The following is a 15611-nucleotide window of genomic DNA, read 5'->3' on the forward strand; positions in this document are numbered from 1 at the left end:
TAGCACATAATTCCTTGGCTTATGCTGTAGCTCTTGATATTGCCTAATCAAAAGAAACCAAAAGAATGACTCAAACATATGCTTGAAACACCAGTGAGCCCTAACTTCCTACCTAATTATGTCATAGTGCTGGGCCTTGATGGTGAAGGTTGGAGGCAAAAGGTGTGAAGTTGGAGAAATACCTTTTTTCCTGATACTCCTTCAGCTTCACTTGGTATGAGTTGCAGAGGGAGCAAGATGAAAAGGCGATGATAAAGTGGAATTCACTTTAAGACAACTTCTTGATTCCCTTTGGCCCTATATGGGTTTCTTTTCATGCCTAATTTGACAGCATGAATTTAATTTATATTCTATTACTTATAATGGAGGAGATAATGACCCTGAAAAAGTAGATATGATTATTCCTCCTATAGTTACATATACATAGAATAACTCAGCCAAAATAGAGAGGCTGGCTTTTAGCTAAACTAATTCTAAATAATTATAGTTTTACCTATTTTCATGAAAGTTTTAAGAAATGAAAGAATTTTCTTTTTCTTTTTTTAAGAATTTTCTTTTGTAACTCTATTGCCCCCGTGATACTTTTATACCAATAAGTAAGTATAATAGTTACATATATTGCATGAATGCATTTCAAGTTATATTGATTAAGAAATGCTAAGTAAGCATGTTTTTAGTGCTTTAATAAAACTGGAATAAAACATATTGTTATCTTCTAGGGCCTGAGGCCGAAAATTCTGAAATTTTGCCAAACCCAGAAAAGGTTGGTCTATGTAACAGAGATTAGCTATGCAGATCATGTGTTTAGATTATATTTAAACATTATATTGATTAGGGTGCCTGGGTGACTCAGTCAGTTAAGCATGTGCCTTTTTGGCTCAGGTCATGATCCAGGGCCCTGGGATCAAGTCCTGCATTGGGCTCCCAGCTCAGCGGGGAGTCTGCTTCTCCCTCTCCCTGCTCATGCATGCTCTCTCTCTCTCTCCCTCCCTCCCCCTCTCACCCTCACCCCTTCTCTCAAAAAAATCTTTTTAAAAAATTGTATTGATTAAAGTATCAAGCCCATTTAGGTTCTTTCCTTGCATAAGAATATGACTAAACCATTACAATAGACAGAAATATATTCTTGTCTAAAAATCCTTTCCAGTGTTTCTTATACTGTTCTTCCTTATCTCTAATAAAATCATATTTTCTTGATCTGTGTTTTTGTATTTTAATTCTGGTATAGTTAATATCCAGTGTTATATTATTTTCAGGTGTACAGTATAGTGATTCAGCAATTCTGTAAATTAGTGCTAATCAAGATAAGTGTACTCTAATTCTCTTCACCTATTTCACCCATCCTCCCCATCCACCTCCCTTCTGATAACCATCTGTTTGTACTCTATAGTTAAGAATGTTTTTGGGGAATCCCTGGGTGGCTCAGCGGTTTGGCGCCTGCCTTTGGCCCAGGGCACGATCCTGGAGTCCCGGGATCGAGTCCCGCGTTGGGCTCCCGGCATGGAGCCTACTTCTCCCTCTGCCTGTGTCTCTGCCTCTCTCTCTCTATCATGAATAAATAAATAAAATCTTTAAAAAAAATGTTTTTTAGTTTGCCTCTTTGTTTTGTTTCTTAAATTCCACATAGTGAAATCGTATTGTATTTGTCTTTCTCTAAATTATACTCTCTAGATCAATGTATGTTGTTGGAAATGGCATGATTTCATTCTTTTTTTTTATGGCTAATAATGTTCTTGTGTACATATATATCATTACTTCTTTATCCATCTGTCAATGGACACTTGGGCAGCCTCCATAATTTGGCTATTGTAAATAAAGCTGCAATAAACAGAGGGATGCATATATCCTTTCAAATTGGCATTTTCATATTCTTTGGGTAAATGCCCAGTAGTGCAGTTAGTGGATCATACAGTAATTCTATTTTTAATTTTTTGAGGAATCGCAGTGCTGTTTTCCACAGTGGCTGCACCAGTTTGCATTCCCTCCAGTAGTGCACAAGGGTTCCTTTTTCTCTATATCCTCACTTGTTTCTTGTGTTTTGATTTTATCTATTCTGACAGGTGTGAAGTGATACCTCATTGTGGTTTTGATTTTGTGTTTCCCTGATAAATTAGTGTTATTGAGCATGTTTTCATGTGTTTGTTGGCCATCTGTATGTCTTCTTTGGAGAAATGTCTATTCTTGTCTTCTGCCCATTTTTAAAATTCTATTATTTGGGGGTTTCTTTGTATTGAGCTGTATAGGTTCTTTGTGTATTTTCGGTGCTAACTAACTCTTTATCAGATATGTCATTGCAAATATTTTGTCCCAATCTTTTAGTTTTGTTGATTATTTGTTGTTGTTTGTTGACTCTTTCCCTTGCTGTATTGCTATAAACTTCCTTCTTGGAACTGCTTTTGCTGCATCCCAAACTTTTGGACTGTTGTGTTTTTGTTTCATTTGTCTCCATGTATCTTTTTATTGATTTATTTGTTCATTTGTTTTTTAACAAAAGATTTTGTTTATTTATTTGAGAGAGACAGGGATAGCAAGAGAGAGCACTGGCTGGGAAGAGAGGGAGAAACAGGCTCCCTGCTCATTGGGGCTCCATCCCAGGACCCTGGGGTCATGACCGGAGGCAAAGGCAGGTACTTAACCAACAGAGCCACCCAGGTGTCCCTATGTATCTTTTTTTTTTTTTTTTAAGATTTATTTATTTATTTGAGAGAGAGAGAGACGGAGGAGCAGCAGAGGGAGAAGGAGAAACTCTAAGCAGACTCGAGTCACCACAGAGCCCAATGTGGGGCTTGATCTCATGACCCAGAGATCATGACTTGGGCGGACACCAAGAGTCGGATGACTAACTGATTGCAGCACCCAAGTGCCCCTTATTTGGCTTTACTTATTGTTGTGGGCAGTATGTGGTTCTTGTGTTGCTAGTGACCCAGTTTGGGAAACCTTGGGATTGAATTGAGTCAGACAGACCAGGCATTAGTCAGAGAGGCAGTATCACCAAACTGCAGGGCACATTCCCTGTGTTGTCCCCCTAGAAGCTTTTGTTGGTGGGCAATGCCTGCAGTTAGACCAGCATTTTGCCCCTAGCCCACTGCTGGAGTTGCATTTGGACTGATAATGTGTGATTGTCTTTCCTTCTCCGTGAAGCAAGAGTCACTTTGGAGTGGTGTTGGCCCCTACTGGGGCTGCTTACACCCTGGGAGGCTCATTGCATTGTTTTGTTTGGACTCTGGCAGATAGTTTATTGGAAAGGGTGGATCCATAAAATCTGCAGGAGTGGGAGGTGCATTGTTTAGCAAGTTAGGTAGCAAGTGTCTGCATCCTGTCCTGCTGGTTCCCCCACATGGGCTTGTGCTTCAGCTGGGGGTGGACGGGGTAGGAAATGGCACCTGTCAGCTCCTTTGTTTCTGGTGAGGTCTTGCAAGGATCCCTGCCCCTCCATCACATGCTCTGAGATGAATAAACAAATCTCCCACCCCTGTTCCCCAGGAATTTTTCAAATTGCTGCTGCTTTGGTGTATCTCTGCAGGCTGTTTTTTTGTGCTGTTTCTTTAAGTGGGGACTGTTTCACCCTTCTGACAGAGCCAGCAAATTTTGAAAGTTCTAGGTTTTAAGTCCCAGTGGTTGTAAGAACTCAAGAAATTCGACCCCTTTGGTTTTCAAAGCCAAATATTATGGGAATTTGTCTTCCTCATGCAGGCTTCCTCTCAGTGTGATAGTATGTTTTTCTCCTATCTCCATCCCAGTGGAGTTCCTCCCTCCCAGAGAGGGTCCTGCAGGTCTGTTTAGCTCCCCACTACATCTCTGCCCTTCCTACTGTCTTCGGTCTGGCCTTTTCTCTATACATAGCTATGGAGTTTGTTCTGCCAGTGTTTGGGTCATTTTCTGAATTATTTACACCAGTGTAAGTTTACTTAGTTGTATCTGTGGGATGAGGTGAGCTTAGGGTCCTTCTACTCCACCATTTTCCTTAGAATGTACCTTGATCTACATTTCATATCCAGTGTTTTTAGTCTCATATATCTAGAAGAGAAGTATGAAACTTATCAAACTAATTGCTGAGATGATGTAGCTAAAACACCTTCTGTTGGTTTGTCTGTTACCACAGTTCATTTAATTTTTCTGCTAGATACCGCTTTTGCACATATACTGAGTTCTCGTTCACGTTTTGCTTTCTGTTTGGTGCTATTGGGGAATCAGAGGACTGTAAGACGGACTGTCCACAGCAGACTCAAGCAGTCCAGGACTTCCCCAGGTCAACCCTGGCAAGCCTGTACCTTATTTGATCTTAACTATACCTTATACATTACCACCTCCATGCCTTTGTTCAAGTCAGGAGCCAAAAAGCAAGGGAAAGAACATAAAATTTGGAACCAGATAGTGTGTGTTTCAAGGAAAAATATGTCCATTTTCATGTGTAGAATACCAATAGCAATACCCATTTCACAGGATTATTGTGAGGACTGAGAACAATGATAGCCCATGGCATCTGGTACCTACTTGATCCTTAATATGTGTTTTACCCTTCTTCTCCACTTTTAAAAATCTTTAATTTTTGGGTCAAGTCCTTTTTCCTGTATGGTTCTATCTTAGATAATTTTGGTGATCTTGACCAAAGTAATTGCTCCATCTTAAGAGTTCATTATTCATTGACTACATCAGTATTTGTCCATCACTTGGATCCTATGACATTAATCGATCTTGTCAGAAAAAGGATCTCTATGGACAAAGAAGTTTGGAGAACACTATATCCTGAAGTCTCAGAGATTTTAATGCACATTCTCTGAAAAGTCTTGCAGTAAAGAAACCTAATTACCTTGGTTTAACCAACCATTTTTTAGCAACCGTGAAAACCCTTCACTGCCTTCTGTTTCTTCCTTCCAGAAAACTTCTTGTAACACACCAGGCTCTTTTGTTCGTGCCATTCATTTGAGTTCATACAGTGTTTTTGTTTTTGTTTTTTACCTTATTTATATTTATTTATTGTCTTATGTATTTATTCCCTTAATCTTCATTTAGAAATTAAGTTCCTTTAGGGCAGAGTCCAATATATATACTTTATTACATCTATGGCCTTGAATTTAGTAGATATAATTTCTTCAGATAGGAGGGCGACCTTGTACTGTGATTTAAAAAATGGATAGAATCTGATTCTTAAGTTTTTTTTTTTTTAATTTTATTTATTTATTTATGAGAGACACAGAAAGAGGCAGAGACAAAGGCAGAGGGAAAAGCAGGCTCCCTGCAGGGAGCCATGTGGGACTCGATCCCGGGACCCTGGGATCATGCCCTGGGCCAAAAGCAGGCGCTCAACTGCTGAGTCACCCAGGTGCCCCAAGGTTCTTGAGTTTTTTTCTAAATTTTCTAAAATGTATAGTTTACATTACTAAAAAATAACTGTATCTTTTTAAGGTTTGTATGGTGTATACAGAGAAGATAAATTATGGTAGGTAGAAAAGAGGGGGAAACAAAATGGTTTTCACTTCTTTTATTCAAATCAAATCAGAATACCAGAGAGCTTACAAATTATAATGTATTCTGTCAGAGTGGTGTGTCAGTGGAAGGTGGATTTGATATTTAGAAATAGCCAAAAATCATTGAAACCCATTCTATTATTTAAGGTCATGCAAATTAGCAGGTTTTTAAAAACAAGATTTTCTGTATTTACTTGAAAGAGACAGAGCACGAGTGGGGGAAGGGACAGAAGGAGAGAATATCCAAGCAGATTCCTGCTAAACGCAGAGCTCAACTCATCTCATGACCCATAAGATCAGGATCTGAGGTGAAACTTAGAGTTGAACACTGAAACAACAGAGCCACCCACACACCTCACAAATAAAGAGTATTCAGTGGTAAAAAAAAAATCAAATTATTAAGACTGAGTTTTTTGAATGGCCTAGAAAGGGTTTTCGAAAGCGATTTCAAAAGAGGAAGTCTAATAATATTTTGAGCATTGGAAAAATTCTAAGAACAGGTATAACCTGTGAAGATGATGTCTTTGAAAAGTAATGGTCACTTAGAAATAAAAGTTTTATGTTATGGGTTTAAATCAACCACAATGCAGAACTAGGGCTGCATAGTGGTTGAGTGCATATGCCATAGCTAGGGCTCATAAAATTTACATAGAGCTGTGTCTTTGTTTCTCCCCCTTTCCCTTCTGATCTTCTCTCCTTTGGCCTTTTTACTTCATATTTATACATTCAACAGAGGTGGGTATTAAAAAGAAGGTGAAACTATCCAATTTTATTCCTGTTTAATGATTTTTATAAAATTTATTAGTGAGTTTTAAAAAGTTTTATCTATTGATTGATTTTTTAGTAGTCTGCTCACCCAGCGTGGAGCCCAATGAAGGGCTTGAACCCACCACACTGAGATCGAGACATGACCTGCGATCCAGAGTCAGAAGCTTACCTACTGAGCCACCCCAATAGTGATTTTAGGCAATGGAGAATTTTGCAATTATTAACTGCAATGAAATTTTGAGATGAGCTACTAATTATTAATTAAGATTAGCTACTAAGTATTCATGCCATCTCTGCCTCTTCTCTTAGCAGATATAATTTAAACTTAGCTGAATAGATAATTGGCATCTATAATTATGACTCTGCTAGTTTTACTCTTGGTCCACTGTGAATGTTTAGCCATGTATTCAGAATCATTAGCAATTTGGTATAGGAAATTAGTAAAGAAAAATATTTTTATTTTTGGAAGGGGAAGAAAATTGATAAAACTTTTTAGTGGTAATTTACTAGAAAACTATGAAGTTTTCATTTTAAAATTTGAAATATGTTCTATTGATGGAATTTCTATTTGGAATACACAGGAACTAAGCACAGACAGCAACTCTCCTGAAATTAGCTTTCTCTCAGGTACTGCTACTAAAGTATCTGATGTGATGGTTGTAAAGGAGAAATCGTTAGTGGAGCCAAAGGAGATCTTAGCAGTACCAAATAAGTTTTCTGAGTCTGGAAAGGAAGCCCTGTTGACCATGAATTCTGAAGAAACCCAGGATGAAGAAAGTTCTCTTAAAACCTTTGTGTCTGCCTTAGAAAAGTTACTTACATCACCAGAAATCCCACAGGAGGAAAGACTGTTTGAAATAATGAGTGATTTTGAATCTAAAGAGTTGACCAACCCATTGAGCAACTCTCCGAGTTCCACATCAGTATCTTTGACATGTCACAGAGATTTACTAGAAAACCCAAAGGATGATGGGTTGCCAGCTGAATTGTTAGCAGCCCTAAACACGTTATCAGAAGGCAACGTGGAACCCATCTGTCACAGAGAAGAGGGAGGCAGCAGTCTCAGTGCTGGAAATGAATATTCAGGAGGGGAACCCAAGATGTCTCAGACCAGTGAAGATTGTACACAAATAACTGAGGTGAATTCTGAATCTCTTTGTTCTGCTCCACTCTTTGAACAAGATTCCAAGGTAGGGGAGCTGCAAGATAAGCATCTTTCACCGCAGCATGTAAATTCAAGTGTAAGTTTATGATTTTGCCTTTTATATTGACCTTTACCAAGTTTTCATTACCCATATACTTTATTTTAAATTGAAGTCTTCTTCCCAAATATTAACACTCAGAAGATGCTTTTTGAATTTGAAGCACAAACTGATCTTTCTCGAGGTTCCAGGGGTAGAATTTTCAAGGAGTTTAAATGTAAAATATATGTTTCTTATCAAAGACCTTAGAAAACATATCATTAGATTGCTTACACATAGGAAGGAAATAATTATTTGCCAGAATTTTTTTTCTGTTAGCTCAGAAAATATGCCTACCTGGGTGCAGAGTAGGGATGAGATACCCCACATTAATTTCTAGTTGAGAATAGAATATATGCGGTTGAACTGTCCCAAGAGGGAAAATGTTATGCCTGGTTTCAGCAGAACTTTGCAATCTATGTCTGAGGATGCTGTCCTGGGGTTTAGAATTCCTGCAGTAGTATGGCTAGAGACCCTGCAGTGGGCTACCACTAGCCGGGTCCCTTTTGTATGCTGACATTTTTTTTTCCTTTATAAAGGAATTTTATTTTTTTTTCCTGACTGCAATAGTAATACACTGTCATTATATATATAAAAAAATCAAACATTACAGCAATATACATAATTATATAATAAAAAGTCCACATTTCAGAGATAATCACTATTAACAGTTTGGTGTATCTGTCTCCAATATTTTCTATGCGTATTATATATAAGTTTATTTTTATATAAATGAGACTATATTATACATAATGCTTTGCAACTTTTAAAAAATATTTTTTATTAAGGTACAGTTGACATTTTGCAACTTGTTTTTTAAATTTTGTAATACATCTTGGTTATCTGGGTCAGCAAATGTAGCATACTTCTTAAATCTTTTTACTTGCTATGGATATTTTATGTGTGTGTGTACATATACAAAACATAATTTATTTAATTCAATAATGATGGTCATTTGAATTCTTTTCTTTCTTTTTTTTTTTTTTTATTTTTTATTACCAGGCTACTTTTATGAATGTCCCTGGGACAATGTGAATAAAATGTTACTAAGCTCATGTTGCAAAATACATACCTGGCATAATCCTGCATGCAATTCTCATAAAAAACATGGGGATCCCTGGGTGGCTCAGTGGTTTAATGCCGCCTTCAGCCCAGGGCATGATCCTGGGGTCCCAGGATCAAATCCCACATTGGACTCCCTGCATGGGGCCTGCTTCTCCCTCTGCCTGTGTCTCTGCCTCTGTCTCTCTCTGTGTCTCTTATGAATATGTAAATCTTTAAAAAAAAAAAACATGTCAAAACAGGTATAGTAAAACTAAAAAAAATCCAGAAAAAGAAAGATTAATCATGGGGATAGGGCATGAAGGTTAAATTAAACACTCCAGTATTTAATCTGAAAAGAGGTAATATAAATAAAATGTAGATGATTACAATTGATTGGTATTAATAGAGTGGGCATGAATTTAGCAACTATTACAAAAAAAGAAACCCTTTATTTTTTTTTATTTTTTATTTTTTTAAGAAACCCTTTAAAAGCAAAAAAGAGATTGGTTTAGAACAAATAAATACACTTGCTCAGCTGTAATAAAAATATGGAACTTGTTATCCTGAAAAGCTTTGCAAGCTGGATATATAAATAAGCTCAAGAAAGGTTTACATGATATGTATAAACATATATATGTATCTACATGAAAGTCAAATCTATAATGGATTATTAAGGGGAGATTAGAGCCATTCATGTTATACTGGTAACCTTTTAAAATCAGTATAATGGAGGGTTATATGCAATCTTTTCCCATGAAATAATACTTCCTGCTGTCAAACAACAAACATTGGACTAAATGGAACATGGATCTGGTCTATTATGACGTTTCTATTGTTTTTTTTAAGTCTCTCATCATTTTTTGCTACCTATTTCCTGTGAAATTAAAGCACCCAGAGTAACCTTAGTTTTTGTTTTGAATTTTAAGGTTGAATATCAATAAATTTTTTACTTATGCTCTTCTTGTCTTTTAAATCTGCATGGTCTTTTATTATTAAATTTTAAAACTATGTGGTCTGTGGATTTTTGTACTTTATCTTACAAGAGGCATTTTTGTGTAATCAAAGGATAAGATAAAACTTAATTTCTTTTCATTTTAAATTTTTTGCATGGGGGAAATCCCTGGGTGGCTCAGCGGTTTGGTGCCTGCCTTTGGCCCAGGGTGTGATCCTGAGGTCCCAGGATCAGGTCCCGCAATTGGACTCCCTGCATGAAGCCTGCCTCTCTCTCTGCCTGTGTCTCTGCCTCTCTCCCTCTGTGTCTCTCATGAATGAATAGATAGAATCTTAAAAATAAATAAATAAATAAATAAACAAACAAACAAATAATTTTTTTTGCATTGTTATGATTTTTGTGTATGTATTTACATCTTATTACAGATTCTAGGAGATCCAAATCCATTTGGGTTGCAAACTTTGGTTCATCAAAATGTCCCCTCTTGTGATCCACTAAACAACAAGGGAAATTCAAATTCAGTGGAAAATAAATCTGATCAAGACATTCCACGTGTGCTAAGGAGATCATCCAGACTGAAAGGCAGAGATGCAAAGCACATAGATGACGTGTATAAGATGCCAGAAAAGATTTTACCCAAGATACTTGTCTGTGAGGATCAAACAACTAATAACTCTTCAACTAAGAATTTCAGGTATGCAACCAAATTATATCTTTATCTCCAGGTATGCTACAGACCTTACAGATAAATTCTATGCTTAGGACACTAGAGTCAGTGTACAATTATCCCTAAGTGAAGAACTTTATTTTTTAGTATTGTTGCCTTAATTACTGTACAGTTTCTTTTTTTTTTTAACTCAGAAAACTCTTCTACTTTTTTTTTTTTAAAGGACAGAGTAAAGGGAGATTTGTTGGATTTCAGCCTAATGCTAATTTCCATTCTTTCTTTTTAAATTAAGTTTAGTTAGCATCCATCATCACAGTTACAAAATTTTCTTTCTTGTCATGAGAATTTCTAAGATTTACTCTCTCAGGAACTTTCAGCTATACAATACAGTATTGTTCATTACAGTTACCATGCTGTACATTCCATCCCCAGGACTTATTTATCTTATAAATGGAAGTCTGTACTTTTTGATCCTTTACCCATTTCACCCACTCCCCACCCCCCTGCCTCTGTAAACCACCAATCTATTCTCTATATCTATGAGTTTGGGGATTTTTTTTAGATTCCACAAGTAAATGAAATCATATAGTATTTGTCTTTCTCCATCTGATTTATTTCACTTAACATAATGCCCTCTAGATCCTTTCACATTGTCACAAAAAGCAGAATTTCCTTTCCTATGGCTAAATAATATTCCATTTTGTGTGTGTATGTATATGTATATATGTATATGTTTGTGTGTGTTTATAGACCAATTTTCTTTATTCACTTATCCATCAGTGGATACTTAAGTTGTTTCTATGTCTTGGCTATTGTAAATAAAGCTGCAGTAGACACAGGGGTGCAGATACCTTTTCAAGATAGTAATTTTATTTCCTTTGGATAAATATTCAGAAGTGGAAATGTTGGATCATATGGTAGTTTCATTTTTTGTGTGTGAGAACCCTTTATACTGTTTTCCATAGTGCCTGCACCAAGTATATTCCCACCAATAATGCACATCCTCAACAACACTTGTTCTTTCAAACATTTATGAGGTAATATCTCATTGTGGTTTTTATTTGCATTTTCATGCTGATTAGTGATGTTGAACAGCTTTTCATGTACTTTTTGGCCATTTGGATGTCTTTGGAAAATTGTCTTTTTATTCCTCTTCCATTTTTGAATTGAATTGTTTATTTGCTGTTGAGTTGTAGGAGTTCCTTATATATTTGAATATTGAACCTTTATCAGATAGGTGATTTGCAAATATATTTTCCCATTCAGTAGCTTGCTTTTTTATTTTATTTTGTTGATGGTTTCCTTTGCAGTGAAGACAATTTTTAGTTTGATGTAGCCCTAGTTGTTCATTTTTGCTTTTGTTGCATTTGCTTCTGGTGCCAAATCCAAAATATTGCCCAGACTCATGTCAAGTTATCTATCCCCTGGGTTTTTTTCTCTGAGTTTTATGATTTCAGGTCTTAAAATCAAGTCTTTAATCCGTTTTGAAATGAAAGGATTGAGGCCCAGTCTCATGGTTTTACATTTAGCTATCCAGTTTCCCCAACGTCATTTATTGAAAAGATTGTCCTTTCCTCACTGTATGATTTTGGCTTCTTTTTTTTTTATTTTTTATTTTATTTTTATTTTTATTTATTTATGATAGTCACAGAGAGAGAGAGAGAGAGGCAGAGACACAGGCAGAGGGAGAAGCAGGCTCCATGCACTGGGAGCCCGATGTGGGATTCGATCCCGGGTCTCCAGGATCGCGCCCTGGGCCAAAGGCAGGCGCCAAACCGCTGCGCCACCCAGGGATCCCGATTTTGGCTTCTTTATTCTAAGTTAATTGACTAATATATGTAGGTTTATTTCCTGGTTCTACTGTGTCCCATTCACCTATGTATCTGTTCTTATTCCAATATTTTGCAGTTTTTGATCATGTAATCCCATATGACAAGTCCTCTTTTCTTGCAAAGAACCTATCTCTTCCCTAGGTGAATAGATAGTAGTATGCCAACTTGGGGAGTAAGGTGCAAGAGACTCTTGGAAATGACTGCTCCTAAAGGGGAGAAACCCACAGGTGGCACAAAGAAGAGACTAGAAATCACAATGACTGGCATGCCTGTCATAGAATTATCTGCAGCTTACTTAGGAGCCATGTCCATATTTTAAACTGCCATGCTGCTTGACAGGATCTCAGTAAAATACCTTTCTATGTTAAAAATTGAGTTGAGATTTAGGATGATTCTCTGTGAATGGTTATAGAGAACATGATAATAATTTTAAAAATACATTTATTTTCCAAGAATGCAGGATCCTGCTTTAAAGATTCAAGGTAAAGGGAAGAATATGTATTCAACTAGACTCAAGAATAGAGAACAGATCAGGAGAAACCAAAATCTTGCTGGAAAAAAGGGTGAGGCATATTTGATTTCTTTTCTTTTTAACTAAATAACTTATAGAAACATAGAATTTTGGCACTGAAAAGTATTTAGAGATTATCTGTCTTAACTTTTTCATGTTACTGATGAGGAAGTTCATAGAGGTTAAGGATTTTTCCCAGCATTACATAGCTCATTAGTAGCATACCTAGGACTTGAACTAATAGTCTGTAGGCTGGTACTTTTTTCTATACTTCTACTTTGCAGAGAATAGTTACAGAACCCTTTTCAAATGTAGATATGTGACCTCTTTGTGATAAGACCAACCTAGCATAAGGCTTTGAGAAATTATACTAAGAGGAATAAATAGAGGAAAAGAGAAGGCAAAATTGTTATTCTTAGATGTTATTTCTTTGTTCGTATAAAACTCCAAAGAATAATCTAACAAATTATGAGAAACAATAAGGATCTAGAAATACTGGTTAAAATATAATAAAGGTATAACTGGTAAAATTGAAATAAGGGCTGTAGGTTAAATAATAATAATATAGTATTGTTAAATTTCCTGAATTTAGTAATAATTTGGTTATTTAAGAGAATGTCTTTGTTTTTAGAAAATATACACATAAGTATTAGTGAGTAAAGGGGTGTGGTATATGTAAGTTATCATTTCTGTATATGTGTGTGTTTACATACATTTATATAAAAAGGGAGATATGATGATGTAAACTGGGGGCAGAATACTAATAATGGGTGAATCTTTTGTTCTGTTTTTTTTGGCTTTTATTTTTAATTTAAATCAGTTAGCCAACATATAGTATATACTTAGTTTCAGATGTAGTGTTCGTTAATTTATTAGTTGCATATATTTTGTTCTGTTTTTATAGCTTTTTTTAAGTCTGAAATTTTTTCCTAATAAAACATGCAAAAAATTCAGTAAACCAAAACAAGACAAAAATAAATACCTTTCATAAATGTGTTACCCAGTTAGAAAAATATAGGAAGGGTCCCATTTATAACAATTATAAAAGAGAAAATACCAACTTATGTACCTAATAAGAAATGTGCCTTACCTCTAAGAAGAGAATTGAAAATTTTGCCAAAGGCAAAAAAAAGGACATTAAAAAAAAAGACTTGAATAAATAGAAAAAAAGAATCTTATTCTTGACCATAAGAATTCAGTTTTGTAAGAAACCTATTTCTCCATATATTATTCTGTAAATATGTGAGAGCTCCATCAAAAACAGATTATTGTTTATTTTGTTTTGTTTTCCTCTATAAGACTGGACATTAGCTATGAAAATGTTATAAAATAATACTAAATATTATGAAAGACCAGCCTAGAAAATTCTGAAAAATTCTGAGTGGCTCAGTGGTTAGGCATTTGCTTTTGTGATCAGAGTTGTGATCCCAGGTTCCCGGGATCAAATTCTGCATCAGGCTCCCTGCAGGGAGCCTGCTTTTCCCTCTGCCTATGTCTCTACCTCTCTCTATGTATCTCTCATGAATAAATGAATAAAATCTTTCTTAAAAATTCTGGAAAATAAAAGCACAAGGGAGTATGGAGAGACAGGAATCTGCTATACATAATATAAAAGCAATTAGAAAGCTATGGAAATTAAAATAGTTTGGTACAGGTACAGAAATAGACAAGTCAGTGAAACAGAATAGAGTTTAGATGTAGAAGCCAGATACAGTGTGAATTTTGGAGGAGGTGTATAATAAAGATGGCATCTCAAATTAGTGGCAAAAGGAAGGACCAAGCAATAAATAGTGAAAACCTAAAATTGGATGAATAACTATGATAGTCCTTATACTAAACTTAATTCCATTTTGGCCAAAGATTAAGTGAACAAAAAAAAATTTTCTTAGAAGAAAACTTAAGTGAATCCTTTTATAATCTTTGAGGAGGAAAAAAACCTTTTTAAAGAATGATAAACCCAGAAGCCAGAAGGGAAAAGAATGACAAAATTGACTACATACATTTTAGAAAAATTGTATAGAAAAATACCTAAGGAAAACCAAACATCAAATACAGAAGAAATATTAGTAATGCATAACAAAGGGTTAATTGCACTAACATGAAAAGAGCTCTTACAAAATAATAAGGTTAAAAAAATGGATAGGGAATGTGGAAAAAAATGTACATATAAATAATGGGATCACCTGGGTGGCTCAGTCAGTTAAGCATCTGACTCTTGGTTTTGGCTCAGGTAATGATAGCCCTGGATCAGGCTCCTTGCTCACAGCTGAGTCTGCTTGAGATTCTCTGCCCCTCCCTCTCTCAATGCCCCTCCCCAGCTTATGCATGCTCACTCTCTTTCTCTCTCTCTCTCAAATAAATAAGTAAATAAATAAATAAAATATTTTAAAAAATAACTGAAAAGATCAGAATGTTACATATGATTTTAAAATATAAATTAGGAAAAAAATATAAATTAGGATGTATAGTTTTCACTAAGAGAATGTCAAAGGTTTAAACATTTGCAAATTCCCAGTGGCAAGAATGTTGAAAAAGTAAGCATTCTCATATGTTGTTGGTAAGAGTCTAAGTTTGTTGTCTTTCTTTTAAATGCTTACTTATTTATTTGAGAGAGAAATCTGGAGAGAACCAGAGGGAGAGGGACAAGCAGACTGGGCTGAGCACCAAGCTTAACATGAGGCTCAGTCTCAGGACCCTGAGATCATGACCTGAACTGAAACCAAGATGCTTAACTGACAGAGCCACTTAACTGCCCCTGTTCAGTCTTTTCACAGGACAGTTTATTTACATTCATCAGACCTTTAAGTCAAAATTCTTGAATTATCAATTCTACCTGGGTGGCTCAGTCGGTTGAGCGTCCAACTCTTGATTCAATCCAAACTTCTAGGCCCAATTCCTTGTGGATTAGTCTGCTAGGGTTACCATAACTAGATACCACAAATTGGATGGTTTAAATGACAAATTTATTTTCTCACAGTTCTGGAAGCTAGAAGTCCAAGATCAAGGTAATAAAAAATTCTATTTCTGGCAAGACCTCTCTATCTGGCTTGTAGAAAGCCACCTTCTCAGAGTGTCCTTCCTGCATGTGTAGAGAGCTCTGGTATCTCTTCCTTTTTTTAAATAGGAAC

General features: G+C 35.9%; 1 protein-coding gene across 9 annotated transcripts in view; it reads left to right on the forward strand.

Annotated features, from left to right (window-relative positions):
• Positions 1-15611, forward strand: part of ANKRD31 (ankyrin repeat domain 31) — a 120597-nt gene that overhangs the window by 25778 nt on the left and 79208 nt on the right. For 7 of the 9 annotated variants that reach the window (XR_003132327.3, XR_003132326.3, XM_025437882.3 and 4 more), the window contains 4 exons: positions 720-763; positions 6818-7477; positions 9899-10167; positions 12426-12535. Coding sequence is in view for 7 of the 9 variants with exons in the window: in XM_025437882.3 (XP_025293667.1) it covers positions 720-763; positions 6818-7477; positions 9899-10167; positions 12426-12535 (1083 nt within the window). In the remaining 2 variants the exon portion in view is untranslated. The remainder of the gene's footprint in view (positions 1-719; positions 764-6817; positions 7478-9898; positions 10168-12425; positions 12536-15611) is intronic. The other 2 variants (XM_025437883.3, XM_049108375.1) reach the window with 2 other exon arrangements.

The sequence above is a fragment of the Canis lupus genome, chromosome 3 (genome assembly GCF_003254725.2).
Source record: "Canis lupus dingo isolate Sandy chromosome 3, ASM325472v2, whole genome shotgun sequence".
NCBI classification, from domain to species: Eukaryota; Metazoa; Chordata; class Mammalia; order Carnivora; family Canidae; genus Canis; species Canis lupus.